This window comes from Salvelinus namaycush, chromosome 16 (assembly GCF_016432855.1).
Source record: "Salvelinus namaycush isolate Seneca chromosome 16, SaNama_1.0, whole genome shotgun sequence".
Classification (NCBI taxonomy): Eukaryota; Metazoa; Chordata; class Actinopteri; order Salmoniformes; family Salmonidae; genus Salvelinus; species Salvelinus namaycush.
The window spans coordinates 19,983,377-19,999,016 of NC_052322.1; the positions used below are offsets into that span (position 1 = coordinate 19,983,377).

Below are 15,640 nucleotides of genomic sequence, written 5' to 3' on the forward strand. Positions count from 1 at the left end.
CTTCAACGCTGTCTGCATCTGGGTCTTACTTCAAACGGGATAGTACAAACTGGCCATGACTGACCCAGCAGACCCGGACCAGCTGCCCAATGCCATCTCCTCCCAAGGAGCCTCCATTGGTAGGCATGAGGAATTGCTTCGTGGTCTTATGGAGGGGGTCCAAACGTTGGCTGAGCGCCATGACCGGACGTGGAACATGTTGCTGGAGCAATTCCGCGTGTTGTCTGAGAAGCAGCCTGCCATGGTGGTAACCCCACCACCCCTCAGTAACTCGCCGGTTAGCAGCGCCGCCCCACCGGCCACTCCACCTTCCCGGGAGCCCCGCTTACCTCCCCGGAATGCTTTAATGGAGAGCCGAGCACCTGTCGGACGTTTCTAGCTTAGTGTGCCCTCGTTTTCGAGCTTCAGCCCTCCTCCTTCACCCCAGATCGCTCCAAAATAGCCTACCTCATGATGCTGATGTCCGGAAGGGCTCTCACCTGGGCTACCGCCGTATGGGAACAACAGCCGGCCATGTGTGTGAGTCTGGAGGGGTTCGTGGGAGAGGTGAGGAAGGTTTTTGATGCCCCGTTCTCCAGGAGAGAAGCTGCCCGGAAGCTAATCCAGCTCCGGCAGGATGCCCGCAGTGTGGTCGTCTATGCGGTGGATTTCTGCACGCTTGCAGCTCAGGAGTTACCCACAGATCTTGATTCCCTCATCATGTCATGTTTTGTCTTTCATCATGTCTTGTCCCTGTGCTTCCCTCTGCTGGTCTTATTAGGTTCTTTCCCTCTTTCTCTCTCTCTATCGTTCCGTTCCTGCTCCCAGCTGTTTCTCATTCTCCTAACGACCTCATTTACTCTTTCACACCTGTCCCCTATTTTGCCCTCTGATTAGAGTCCCTATTTCTCCCTCTGTTTTCCGCTTCTGTCCTTGTCGGATTCTTGTTTGATGTTTGCTGCTCCTGTGTCCTTGTTCCGCCCTGTCGTGTTTTTACCTTCTTCAGATGCTGCGTGTGAGCAGGTGTCTATTTCAGCTACGGCCTGCGCCTTCCCGAAGCGACCTGCAGTCTGTGGTCGCGTATCCAGTTGTTCCCCTCTACTGCCTAGAGGATTTCAGTTTTCCTGGTTGACTTTACCTGAGATTATTTCCAGGATTATCGTTTTTGTTATTGACTGGAATAAAGACTCTGTTTCTGTTAAGCCGCTTTTGGGTCCTCATTCATCAGCGTAACAGAAGAATCCGACCAAGAATGGACCCAGCGACTACGGATTCTCGCAACACTGCCGTCGAGATCCAGGGAGCAATGCTCGGCAGACACGAGCAGGAATTGTCTGCTGCTCGTCATGCCGTTGAGACCCTGGCCGCTCAGGTCTCCGATCTCTCTGGACAGTTTCAGAGTCTTCATCTCGTGCCACCAGCTACTTCCTGGTCTTCCGAGTCTCCGGAACCTAGGGTTAATAACCCACCATGTTACTCTGGGCAGCCCACTGAGTGTCGCTCCTTTCTCACCCAGTGTGATATTGTGTTCTCTCTCCAGCCCAACACGTACTCAAGAGAGAGAGCTCGGATCGCTTACGTCATATCACTCCTTACTGGTCGGGCTCGGGAGTGGGGCACAGCTATCTGGGAGGCAAGGGCTGAGTGTTCTAACGATTATCAGAACTTTAAAGAGGAGATGATACGGGTTTTTGATCGTTCAGTTTTTGGGAAGGAGGCTTCCAGGGTCCTGGCTTCCCTATGTCAAGGTGATCGATCCATAACGGATTACTCTATAGAGTTTCGCACTCTTGCTGCCTCCAGTGACTGGAACGAGCCGGCGTTGCTCGCTCGTTTTCTGGAGGGACTTCACGCTGAGGTTAAGGATGAGATTCTCTCCCGGGAGGTTCCTTCCAGCGTGGACTCTTTGATTGCACTCGCCATCCGCATAGAACGACGGGTAGATCTTCGTCACCGAGCTCGTGGAAGAGAGCTCGCGTTAACGGTGTTTCCCCTCTCCGCATCTCAACCATCTCCTCCCACCGGCTCAGAGACTGAGCCCATGCAGCTGGGAGGTATTCGCATCTCGACTAAGGAGAGGGAACGGAGAATCACCAACCGCCTTTGCCTCTATTGCGGATCTGCGGGACATTTTGTCATGTCATGTCCAGTAAAAGCCAGAGCTCATCAGTAAGCGGAGGGCTACTGGTGAGCGCTACTACTCCTGTCTCTCCATCAAGATCCTGTACTACCTTGTCGGTCCATCTACGCTGGACCGGTTCAGCTGCTTCCTGCAGTGCCTTGATAGACTCTGGGGCTGAGGGTTGTTTTATGGACGAAGCATGGGCTCGGAAACATGACATTCCTCTCAGACAGTTAGGGAAGCCCACGCCCATGTTCGCCTTAGATGGTAGTCTTCTCCCCAGTATCAGATGTGAGACACTACCTTTAACCCTCACAGTATCTGGTAACCACAGTGAGACCATTTCCTTTTTGATTTTTCGTTCACCTTTTACACCTGTTGTTTTGGGTCATCCCTGGCTAGTATGTCATAATCCTTCTATTGATTGGTCTAGTAATTCTATCCTATCCTGGAACGTTTCTTGTCATGTGAAGTGTTTAATGTCTGCTATCCCTCCTGTGTCTTCTGTCCCCTCTACTCAGGAGGAACCTGGTGATTTGACAGGAGTGCCGGAGGAATATCATGATCTGCGCACGGTCTTCAGTCGGTCCAGAGCCAGCTCTCTTCCTCCTCACCGGTCGTATGATTGTTGTATTGATCTCCTTCCAGGGACCACTCCCCCTCGGGGTAGACTTTACTCTCTGTCGGCTCCCGAACGTAAGGCTCTCGAGGATTATCTGTCTGTTTCTCTCAACGCCGGTACCGTGGTGCCTTCTTCCTCTCCCGCCGGAGCGGGATTTTTCTTTGTTAAGAAGAAGGACGGTACTCTGCGCCCCTGCGTGGATTATCGAGGGCTGAATGACATAACGGTTAAGAATCGTTATCCGCTTCCCCTTATGTCGTCAGCCTTCGAGATTTTGCAGGGAGCCAGGTTCTTTACTAAGTTGGACCTTCGTAACGCTTACCATCTCGTACGCATCAGAGAGGGGGACGAGTGGAAAACGGCGTTTAACACTCCGTTAGGGCATTTTGAATACCGGGTTCTGCCGTTCGGTCTCGCTAATGCTCCAGCTGTCTTTCAGGCATTAGTTAATGATGTACTGAGAGACATGCTGAACATTTTTGTTTTCGTTTACCTTGACGATATCCTGATTTTTTCACCGTCACTCGAGATTCATGTTCAGCACGTTCGACGTGTACTCCAGCGCCTTTTAGAGAATTGTCTCTACGTGAAGGCTGAGAAGTGCGCCTTTCATGTCTCCTCTGTCACTTTTCTCGGTTCTGTTATTTCCGCTGAAGGCATTCAGATGGATCCCGCTAAGGTCCAGGCTGTCAGCGATTGGCCCGTTCCTAAGTCACGTGTCGAGTTGCAGCGCTTTCTCGGTTTCGCTAATTTCTATCGGCGTTTCATTCGTAATTTCGGTCAAGTGGCTGCCCCTCTCACAGCTCTGACTTCTGTCAAGACTTGCTTTAAGTGGTCCGGTTCCGCCCAGGGAGCTTTTGATCTTCTCAAGAAGCGTTTTACATCCGCCCCTATCCTTGTTACTCCTGACGTCACTAAACAATTCATTGTCGAGGTTGACGCTTCAGAGGTGGGCGTGGGAGCCATTCTGTCTCAGCGCTTCCAGTCTGACGATAAGGTCCATCCTTGCGCTTACTTTTCTCATCGCCTGTCGCCATCGGAACGCAACTATGATGTGGGTAACCGCGAACTGCTCGCCATCCGCTTAGCCATAGGCGAATGGCGACAGTGGTTGGAGGGGGCGACCGTTCCTTTTGTCGTTTGGACTGACCATAAGAACCTTGAGTACATCCGTTCTGCCAAACGACTTAATGCACGTCAGGCTCGTTGGGCGTTGTTTTTCGCTCGTTTCGAGTTCGTGATTTCCTATCGTCCGGGAAATAAGAACACCAAGCCTGATGCCTTATCCCGTCTCTTTAGTCCTTCTGTGGCTTCTACCGACCCCGAGGGGATTCTCCCTGAAGGGCGTGTTGTCGGGTTGACTGTCTGGGGAATTGAGAGACAGGTAAAGCAAGCACTCACTCACACTGCGTCGCCGCGCGCTTGTCCTAGTAACCTTCTGTTCGTTCCTGTCTCTACTCGTCTGGCTGTTCTTCAGTGGGCTCACTCTGCCAAGTTAGCTGGCCATCCCGGCGTTCGGGGTACGCTTGCTTCTATTCGCCAGCGGTTTTGGTGGCCTACTCAGGAGCGGGACACGCGCCGTTTCGTGGCTGCTTGTTCGGACTGCGCGCAGACTAAGTCAGGTAACTCTCCTCCTGCCGGTCGTCTCAGACCGCTTCCCATTCCTTCTCGACCATGGTCTCACATCGCCTTAGACTTTATTACCGGTCTGCCTTCGTCTGCGGGGAAGACTGTGATTCTTACGGTTATCGATAGGTTCTCTAAGGCGGCACATTTCATTCCCCTCGCTAAGCTTCCTTCCGCTAAGGAGACGGCACAAATCATCATTGAGAATGTGTTCAGAATTCATGGCCTCCCGTTAGACGCCGTTTCAGACAGAGGTCCGCAATTCACGTCACAGTTTTGGAGGGAGTTCTGTCGTTTGATTGGTGCTTCTGTCAGTCTCTCTTCCGGGTTTCATCCCCAGTCTAACGGTCAAGCAGAAAGGGCCAATCAGTCGATTGGTCGCATATTACGCAGCCTTTCGTTTCGAAACCCTGCGTCTTGGGCAGAACAGCTCCCCTGGGCTGAGTACGCTCACAACTCGCTTCCTTCGTCTGCTACCGGGCTATCTCCGTTTCAGAGTAGTCTTGGGTACCAGCCTCCTCTGTTCTCGTCCCAGCTCGCCGAGTCCAGCGTTCCCTCCGCTCAGGCTTTTGTCCAACGTTGTGAGCGCACCTGGAGGAGGGTCAGGTCTGCACTTTGCCGTTACAGGGCGCAGACTGTGAGAGCCGCCAATAGACGTAGGATTAGGAGTCCTAGGTATTGTCGCGGTCAGAGAGTGTGGCTTTCCACTCGTAACCTTCCCCTTACGACAGCTTCTCGCAAGTTGACTCCGCGGTTCATTGGTCCGTTCCGTGTCTCTCAGGTCGTCAATCCTGTCGCTGTGCGACTGCTTCTTCCGCGACATCTTCGTCGCGTCCACCCTGTCTTCCATGTCTCTTGTGTCAAGCCTTTTCTTCGCGCCCCCGTTCGTCTTCCCCCCCCCCCCCCCGTCCTTGTCGAGGGCGCTCCTATTTACAAGGTACGAAAGATCACGGACATGCGTTCTCGGGGACGTGGTCACCAGTACTTAGTGGATTGGGAGGGTTACGGTCCTGAGGAGAGGAGTTGGGTTCCATCTCGGGACGTGCTGGACCGTTCGTTGATTGATGATTTCCTTCGTTGCCGCCAGGGTTCCTCCTCGAGTGCGCCAGGAGGCGCTCGGTGAGTGGGGGGGTACTGTCATGTTTTGTCTTTCATCATGTCTTGTCCCTGTGCTTCCCTCTGCTGGTCTTATTAGGTTCTTTCCCTCTTTCTCTCTCTCTATCGTTCCGTTCCTGCTCCCAGCTGTTTCTCATTCTCCTAACGACCTCATTTACTCTTTCACACCTGTCCCCTATTTTGCCCTCTGATTAGAGTCCCTATTTCTCCCTCTGTTTTCCGCTTCTGTCCTTGTCGGATTCTTGTTTGATGTTTGCTGCTCCTGTGTCCTTGTTCCGCCCTGTCGTGTTTTTACCTTCTTCAGATGCTGCGTGTGAGCAGGTGTCTATTTCAGCTACGGCCTGCGCCTTCCCGAAGCGACCTGCAGTCTGTGGTCGCGTATCCAGTTGTTCCCCTCTACTGCCTAGAGGATTTCAGTTTTCCTGGTTGACTTTACCTGAGATTATTTCCAGGATTATCGTTTTTGTTATTGACTGGAATAAAGACTCTGTTTCTGTTAAGCCGCTTTTGGGTCCTCATTCATCAGCGTAACACATCACTTTGACCATCCGCATCGATGGGCGATTACGGGAACGACGGATGGAAAGGAAATTCAATTTCGCTCACACGTCCAGGAATTCCACCTCGCCTCCGAGTCATTCCGGAAGTCCCCAACGGTCCCGTTGCCGAGAGCACCCGAGGTTTCCCGACCTCCCTCAAGAGTCACCGAAGACGGCAGAGGCATTGTTTCCCGAGCCTATGCAACTAGGCAGAGGTGGGCTGTTGCCACCGGAATGGCAATACAGGATCAACACAAAGAGCTGTCTGTATTGTGGGACTTTTGGTCATTTTGTGTCCTCATGTCCATTAAAAGACCAAGCTCACCGGTAGGAGCGAGTACTCTGGTGGGCCATATGTAGAACTTTTCTGCTTCCCTTACTCGCACCCCTTTTCATGCCATTCTGCTGTGGGGAAACCAGTCCAAATCTCTCCGGGTCCTCATTGACTCTGGGGCCGATGAGAACTTTTTGGACGCCACACTGGCTTCCGAGCTGAACATCCTCACTCAGTCCCTCTCCATTCCCATGGATGGTAGAGCGCTAGACGGCGCTCTATAGGTAGGGTCACCCATAACACCACTCCCATCAACCTACATGTGTCAGGGAATCACAGCGAGACCATTAAATTCCTGCTCATGAAGTCTCCCCAGATTCCCAAGGTTTTGGGATTCTTCTGGCTCCAGCGACACAATCCCCTTATCAACTGGTCTACGGGTGATATCATGGGCTGGAGTCCGTTCTGCCACGCCCATTGTCTGAAGTCGGCACAACCTGCCCCGGGACGTCTTCCTGGGGGCTCGGAAGTTGCTCCAGACCTCTCCGCCATTCCCGCAGAGTACCAGGACCTCCGGGAGGTGTTCAGCAAGTCCCGGGCAACTTCACTTCTGCCCCAACGTCCCTATGACTGCGGGATTGACCTTCTCCCTAGCACCAGCCGCCCTGGGGACGTCTGTACTCTCTGTCGGGACCAGAGACCAAGGCTATGGAGACCTACATTGGGGACTCCCTAGCTGCAGGATTTATCCGTCCCTCTTCCTCTCCCACTGGCACAGGGTTCTTCTTCGTGGAGAAAAAGAACAGGACCTTGTGCCCGAGCATTGACTACTGGGGACTCAATGCCATTACTGTGAAGAACCGTTATCCGCTACCACTTATTTCCTCTGCCTTCGAGCCACTCCAGGGGCCACTGTTTTCTCCAAGCTGGATCTATGAAATGCCTACCACCTGGTGCGGATACGAGAGGGGGACGAGTGGAAGACCGCCTTCAACACGGCCAGAGGCCACTACAAATATCTGGTCATGCCGTTTGGCCACACCAACGCCCCTGCTGTGTTCCAGGCTCTGGTGAATGATGTTCTCCGTGACATGTTGAACCGGTTCGTCTTTGTCTACATTGATGACATCCTCATCTTCTCCCGCTCCCCCCAAGAACACGTGCTCCACGTCAGACAGGTTCTCCAGCACCTTCTGGAGAACCAGCTGTTTGTTAAGGCGGAAAGTGCAAGTTCCATCACTCCACCATTCCCTTTCTGGGCTACATCATCTCTGCTGGGAGTGTCCAGATGGATCCCAGGAAGGTGTAAGCGGGGGTGGATTGGCCCCAGCCTATATCCAGGGTGCAGCTGCAACGCTTCTTGAAGTTTGCCAATTTTTACACTTTATCCGGGGTTACAGCACCCTGGCCTCCCCCTGTCTGCACTCACCTCTACCAAGGTTCCGTTCACGTGGTCCTCTGCCGCTGACCGAGCATTCTGGGACCTCAAACGCAGCTTCACCACTGTTCCTATCTTGGTTCATCCTGACCCTTCCCGTCAGTTCGTGGTGAAGGCCGATGCTTCGGATGTCGGAGTGGGGGCTGTCCTGTCCCAACGTTCTGCCCTGGACCTTAAGCTGCATCCCTGTGCCTTCTTCTCCCACCACCTCAACGCCATGTAGAGGAACTACATGTGGGGAATCGAGAGCTTCTTGCGGTGAAAATGGTGTTGGAGGAATGGAGGCATTGGCTAGAAAGTACGGAACATCCGTTCATTGTGTGGACCGACCACAAAAACATGGAGTATCTCCACACCGCCAAGCGCCTCAACTCCAGGCAAGCGAGATGGGATCTGCTGTTTACCCGGCTCAACTTTTCCCTCTCCTACCGGCCGGGGTCCAAGAACGTCAAGCCGGATGCCATGTCTCGCCGCTATAACCCCACGGTTACCACCCCGGAGCCCTTCCCACCTCATGCCTGGCGACAGCACTCAGCTAGGGTATAGGGAAACAGGTGGGGGGGCCCAAATAACCAGATGTTTGTGCCTGACGCAGTCCGGTCCACGGTCCTGGAGTGGGCCCATTCCTCCAGGCTTGCCCGCCACCCGGGCTCCCGTCGGACAACGCTTTTGGTGGCTTACTATGGTTTCGGAATGTCGCCTTGTTTGTCGCCGCCTGCACGGTCTGTGCACAGAACAAGACTCCTCGGCAAGCTCCGGCTGGTCTGCTTCAACCACTGCCTGTCCCTCACCGTCCCTGGTCCCATATATCCCTGGATTTCATCATGGGTCTCCCCCCGTCTGAGGGCAACACTGCCATCCTGGCTGTGGTCGACCGGTTTTCCAAAGCCGCCCACTTCATTCCTCTCCCCAAACTACCCTCGGCCAAGGAGACGGCCCAGCTTATGGTGCAGCACATCTTCCGTATCCACGGATTCCCAGTGGACATGGTCTCCGACCGGGGTGCTCAGTTCTCGTGCCGGTTCTGGAAGGCGTTCTGCACGCTCATTGAGTTGTCGGCCAGCCTGTACCCTTTTTTACGATTTCCAACCCAGTACCCTTTCCAGACTATACAAATTAAATACACATGCGGATCCCTTCTCCACAAAACAGATGTGCATGCAGATACAGGCTTAAAGACATAATGTAGGCATAAAGAGGTGCATCAACATGCTCTAAAACTTGTCTCTATGGCCTCTTAAGGACCCACACCACATATCCTGTTCTTAGCTCCCATATACCCTGACATAACCAGCCTCCTGTCACCCCAGTAACACACAGACAGGTAGGGCAACACAAGGGGTAGAAGAACAATGAACATTTACAGTTTGAGGTTTAAGGGCATACTAGATTGCCATAGGATGAGGGGGTTTTCTCTGTGGCTGGGGATTGGGGCTTTGTTTAGCAGAGGATCCTCTGGTGGAGGGCCATTTGACTGCTTTGCTCTGCTCGGAGCGCAACGTCCAATTGGTTGGCTTAGAGAAAGCTGCTCCAGGGCCAGAGATTACACTGCAGTGCTGAGGCGTCACTCTGACTATGAGCCAAGGGGTAAGGCAGGGGATAGAGAGAGAGAGAGAGTAGAGTAGAATATGTTGGGAGGAGGAGGAGGAGGAGGTGGACCGACAGAGACAACAAGGCAGCAGCTCTGGGAACCTGGCTCTGGAAATGTGACAGTCTCCTCTCATCATCAGCTTTTCAGCTTCTTCAAAACACCTGTCACAGAACTCCCACGCACACACTGATGTGCCTGCCTCTTTCTTCCTAACCCTCCTTTCAGCCTTACTCTGCTCCACTTCCTCTTGCCTTACCCTTGCTCAAAACATCTGTGTTCTGTTCTCAAGGTGATTTAAATACACTGTCAGATTTATGAATGAATAGAATATGTCTTTCTGGATCCATTTGGGTATTTCAGAATATTCAGGATATTCTTGTGAGAGTGTTACAAAATATATATTCTGGGTCAACTCTGGGGAGGGAGTTGGAAAGCACTTAAAGACATTTGAATTCTGGTGGGAATTTTTTTAATTGTGTAAAGTTAAAGGTTTGTTCACCTCTCCTGTTTATACTTCCCCTGTATTTAACACTTTTATGACATGCTTTACACACAGTATACAATATATAGGTATGTCCGTTAAGTTGTAAGGTAATACAGAGGTGTTATTAAGGATGTTTCCTGCCTCAATGTATTGTACAGTCATTGCCAAAAGATCTATACAGGTATGTAGTGGTTGGCTCTCTACTGTTGCGAAATATAATTTATTAATAAATTCTATTCATATTTATCAAGCAGGGACTAATTTGCGAGTCAAGAAAGAGCACAGTTTGTGTTTGTGCCCTGTTGAGAGCACTCTGTATCATACTTACGAGAACAGCTGAAGGCCGTTTGGATGAAACCATATTTTTGGAAGAATCATAACTTTCTCTCCCATATAATTTACAATGTAAACATGTGCCCTACTAGCACTGTACAGACCACCACCACAGCCAACTGCAATGGTAAGGCTAAGGCTAATTTATCTGAGCTGCTTCAGCCATTTTGGATCACCACACTAGTATGCTAATGAGCTACAATACTAACCATGTAAGTGAATACCAAATTGGCACATTGGTCCCATAGCCACTGAATTGATCCGACCATAGACACTCTTTTGGCTAAAACCACAAAATTATGTGTGTGCATTCCACCAATTATTTACTCCCAATCCCAAGGAGGACATAAGATAAATGCTTTAAAGATATCAACACTTGGCAGAAACATGCATATCTGTTGGTGTTGAAATTCCCTGTGTGGAATTTCCATATGTTGCAAATCAGTGCTACATTATTCACAACCTCATCTATTTCTTTAGAATGGATGATGCAGGCACAAAGGCTCACAGCCCAAGACTCCCCCCACCTGCCCAGAACCCCCCAAACACACCCCATCCCATTTTCGCTATACCGGAACAAGATTCAGTGCAGAGCTCTCTGTTTCAGTGTGTAGGAGCCAATTTACTATTATGTCTAACTGAAGAAATGGTTGAGCGATAGGGATGTCAGACAGTCATGGGAGATAAAGGTTTGTTTTTGTGTGCGAGAGATAAAAATATAAGAGGAACCTAATAGGAGTTAATTGAAGAGGGGAAAAGCACCTGTGAAACTGGACATACATCACAGTACCTCCTAATTACCTAGCAGCTGGTCTGAACCAGTTTGGGGGGAGATGGGGGTAGTAGCGCAGAAAACAATGTTCTACTGTTAACAAGGACATAAAGAACACATTATACTGTACCTCAGCATGCTGTGTGACCTGAGGATTTAAATGTCAAATGTTTTTCATGCCAGGTTATGGCACTCCATAGTTAGCATAAATATATTCAGAAGCACAGATGTCCAACCATAGCCACATGCAGAGATAAAGTTAAGCTATATAACTCTTTCCTTCTGTACTAATTGAGACCATCCCGACTCAACTTCAACTGTTAGTCAACAAGAGGCTATGATAAACTCTGGAGAAGTCATAAAGTTGAAGGTATAGAGACTTTAGATCAGAGTGAAATGAGTCACATGAATCGTAATGTATAAAGAGCGTTACAGTATATTCACCAGTGAATATATCTGTGAGAAGAGATTTGGGAACCTGTTTCAAAATAGGCCAGCACCTTGGGGGTTGCTGGTTCAAAATACTTGGTGGGGAATATGTTTTCTTCTGTAATCATGTAGTTCAATAAGTATGCGACTGATTAGTCAGCCAGGACAGTTATATCAGAAAAATATTTGCTGTCGCTTGGAGATGTGGAGGGCATCATGAAATAATCCTGATAAGGACTTTTCCTTTTTGCTTCAATCAAACCGTCCACCTTAAACTTCTCTTTCACTGAGAGAGGAAAAAGCTTGGAGGACAATATAATCAAAGAAAATACGGTTTCCTCTGTTCTCTGTCTTCTCTTTGGTTTTGGAATAAGATAATTATGTGTGCCTCTCTCTGTTCCTGTGTCTGTGTTACAGTATTTTTAGCTTCCATGTGACTCATTGACCCTGTTAATATTTACACTGTTGTGCAGGATTGATTCAAACATGGGGCAAATCATGATAGTTACAGGGGTGAATTACATTACACTTAAACAAACACATATATCAGCATATCTTCAACTGGTTTATCTCAGGTATTATTGGTACAGCATATGTGTGTGTAGAGGAAAGGTCCTGGTGAGGGTGGTCCCTGAAGACTAAAGATAAAGTGTAGTTTCAAAGATAAAGTCCAGCACACATTTGAATCTGGATATTAATTCCACTGATGTTGATTGTAGTACTATGGGCTCTTTGGACACAACAGGTTAGGTACCTGATGTTTGTGGATATGTCAGAAATGCCCCAAATCCTTAACGAGCCAAGGAAGATAAAGATGCCACAGGGAAATGACAGTCAGTGGAGAGGAAAGGAAGTCAGAAATGCTGTGGTTGATCTCTTGGTTATTCCTATGTCTTTCTTTTGTTGGTCATTGGAGCAATTGAATAAATGGAGCAATTCAAGCAACTGTTTTTCATGATGTGTTCTCCTTTTATTTGAATGATATGTTTGCCCAAGTTCACCATTCCCCTTACAATTCCGTGGGCTTAAATAAGAGCAGCTGATCTGTATAACAAACACACAGTTCTTTCCTCTCCTTCTCCATCTCTGCAGATCCCAGGGAGGTTGTGGTGCCTACGTGTGCGGTGTGCATGTGTGTGGTGAGTGTGTGTGTGTGGTTGTGAGAGAGCGAGCGCCAGCGCTCCCACATGGCCTCCATGCAGGACGGGCTGAACTTCACGTCTCCTTCCTACGGCAAGGTCCTGCTGCTGGGTGCTATCGCTGCTGCCTCAGCCTTCGTCGTCACCATCCTCATCGTGGTGCTCTGTGTGGGCTGCCAGAGGTGAGACGAGTTAATGACTATGACCATGTGCACACGCACACAGCTATTTGCGTCTTTATAGTACATGAAATGTTGTGTTTATTATAGGAAGGGAAAGACGCATAATGTCTCCAGTGAAGGTGGGAAACACAGGCTGATGGACATGGTGAGCAGAGAATCCCTCATATTACTACATTTACCTCAGCTGTGAGCATCATTTTAGGTAAAGCATGGATACATTATGCATTCAAGCGATTGAGAAAAACTATAATTTGTTTGTGTGTTTTCAGAGTATACTCAAGCAGTCAAGGCTGCGTTCCATCAGCAAGTCGGACGGTGAGATGAACAAGCTAAACTGCAATGGCAAGAGTGAGTAGAACTCTTAGGTATAAGACTATCACAAATGTTGAGCTCCATTTTGAGAAATCTTCACTACATAACAAACAATGATATTTGCACCTTTTACAAAGCCTTCTTTTATTTAGGTGTGAAAGAATGCTAACCTTTCTGGTTTCTATGTGTCCTGCAGAGTCATCCAAAAAGAACCGTCCGGCCAGCATGGACCTCCTGCTGCTGCCTAGCCGCCGGTCCAACTCTGACCTGCGCTCCGGGGGACGGACGCTACCCCAGGTACCCTCTGGTACGGGAGAGGAGCACACCTACTCTGAGGTAGGTCAACGCTCCTCCCCGAAGCGTGGCCCTGATAACAACCTCTACGCCATAGTGGGCAGGGCCGGAGAGACAGACACCCCAGCCCCTCCGGCCGTCCCAGCCAACACCCCTGCCCCCCCCGACCTAGACGGGGAAGGGTTGAATGAACCGCTACCCGAGCCAGATCCCATCCCCCAGGCTATGGCTCCTCCACACCCCCCGGAGACTACTGCAGAGTACGCCTGCGTCCGGAAGCTCCTGAAGGTGGACAAGGCTGTCCCCCAAAAGAGAGATAGTGGGACGGATATGGGGGAAGCACCGGTGCCGCCTCCTCGCCACGCCCCACCTTCACATCCTGCCCCGCTTCCGCCACACCCTCACAGCGTGAAGATGCCCCGGAAAAACGCGGAGGCCTTCAACCTGCCCACCTTCCCCAAGGTTGGTAAAGAAAAGGCTGATAATACAGAATTATACAGATACAGATTTCTGTTCGTTAGGGAAGTCTGAAAGTCAGACCTTGACGAAGGCCATGTGTGCAGAAATGGTGATTAATTTCACTGCATTTCCCTGCCTGTTTATACACGTCTCTTTATGTACTTCCAGTTCACTACATGTATTACTCACAGACTGTGTGTGGGTATGTTTGTGTGTTTTGTATAAGATTACGTTTTGTACTTAGCATTCTTCACAGCGCTGCTCTCTCGGGCTCAATGCCATATAGATGACGCAATGCATTGAAACACAGATCATTATCCCTGCAGAAAGACAATGGTGCTGCTTGACTGTCCTGTCATTCAAACAGCAAGCTGCACCTTTCAGTTAAAATCCACAAGATGTGGTACTTTAAGTCAAGACTCTAATCCTAGTTTTAATATACATAATGTATTCTTGATTTGGTTAGTATCCCCTGTGCTCCAATAATGTAGAGCTGTACAGCTTGCATGAATCAACTGTAATGGTCTAGAATCTAGATGCTTCCTACATTTATGCCTGCAAGGCTGTTTGAGGTGTTATGAATGAGCATGCATCTTCTTTAGGATCTGTCATGGATGCTGGGTCCCTAGGCAGCCCCTAGAGAGCATTGAATCTTAGTCCATTTCTCCTGATGCCTCTGCAGCTCAAGTAATTCTGTTGAGAGCTAAACATTTCATTGTAATGTTTAGAGTGCAAATGTAATGCATTTACACGTATGTTTGCACACATTTTCTCTGTCATGCCCCATTCTAAGGAATGACTTGTATGATCCTTAGCAGAGGAGAGCAAAGGCATTTTAAACAATAAGCCTGTAACTGAACTTTTCATTACACTCTCCTAAGTATTATACGAAAGCACTATGTTTTGTTTGTTTTTATTGCTGTGTTTCATCTCAATCATATGTGTTGTGTTGACAACCCATTCTTCCCGTTCCCTGATTGGCTGGCAGGAGGCAGTGTTCATGGGTAATGGAGAGCAGTATATATGGAAGCCTCCAGAGGATGATGACATCATCATGCTCCAAAACAAACCCTTAGGCCCTCTGAGTCCTCACAGTGGAGAGAACATACAGCCATCTACTGCTATGGTGAGTATCAGTGGAGGTTGGTGGGTGGATGTATAGGAGGACGCGCTCATTGTAATGGCTGGAATGGAATTAATGGAACGGAGTCAAACGTGGGTTCCATTCCAGCCATTACAATGAGCCCGTCCTCCTATAGCTTCTTCCAACAGCCTCCTCTGGTGAGTATGTTTGTCATTACAAAGTATGTGTTCATTGTGTTTATCAGACTGATTAGTACTGAGGGTTGTCCTGTATTGTGTGGTTTCCAGGCTGCAGAGATGTACTCCAAACCAGTCAAGAAGAAGAGAGCTGTTCCTGGGTCTCCCCCAGCAAACATTGGCTTCCGTACCTTGGGGCGCGGTGACCGGGACCGGGACCGAGACGGGGGGTTCAGTGTGGTGGTCAAGCCCCAGAACTGGGCCCCGCAGGAAGGGAAGCCTGTCGGAGGAGCCTCTGCAACTCTGGAGGACCACTGTTACGAGTCCATCGGGACGGGGGAGGAATGCAACCCTGCCTATGAGCCTATGGAAGGTGGTGGTGGTTGGAAGCGAGTTGGAGGAACCGAACGGCCTCCCAACACCTGCGCCACCCTCAGGCCCAGGAGGAAGAAGTCCCAGCAGCCCTTGCAGCAGCAGCAGCCTCCCCCGCCACCACCCACACAGCAGACCCCCAAGTTACAGCACCTTCCAGCCAAAGCCCTGCTTCTGCCCGGGGAGAACCTGTACGAGAGTATAGGGGACATGAAGCAGGGCGGAACTGCCACTTCCAGCACCACCACCATCTTCACCTTCAACGATGGCATGGAGATGTATGTCACTGGGCTCTAA

At 49.9% G+C, this 15,640-nt stretch overlaps 1 protein-coding gene across 1 annotated transcript; it reads left to right on the forward strand.

Moving 5' to 3' along the window:
- The first annotated feature begins 12,512 nt into the window (after window positions 1-12,512).
- Window positions 12,513-15,640, forward strand: LOC120061539 (trithorax group protein osa-like). The gene is made up of 6 exons (XM_039011458.1): window positions 12,513-12,646; window positions 12,734-12,791; window positions 12,916-12,949; window positions 13,155-13,714; window positions 14,700-14,837; window positions 15,083-15,640. The coding sequence occupies exons 1-6, from the start codon at window positions 12,513-12,515 to the stop codon at window positions 15,638-15,640; spliced, it is 1,482 nt and encodes a 493-aa protein (XP_038867386.1).

Bases quoted from the DNA above. Each gene is read 5' to 3' on its own strand.
- LOC120061539 (XM_039011458.1), top strand. From the start codon at position 12,513: ATGGCCTCCATGCAGGACGGGCTGAACTTCACGTCTCCTTCCTACGGC. The intron at 12,950-13,154 runs GCAAGTCGGACG...TGTGTCCTGCAG, and splicing joins GTCAAGGCTGCGTTCCATCA to AGTCATCCAAAAAGAACCGT. The intron at 14,838-15,082 runs GTGAGTATCAGT...TGTGGTTTCCAG, and splicing joins TACAGCCATCTACTGCTATG to GCTGCAGAGATGTACTCCAA.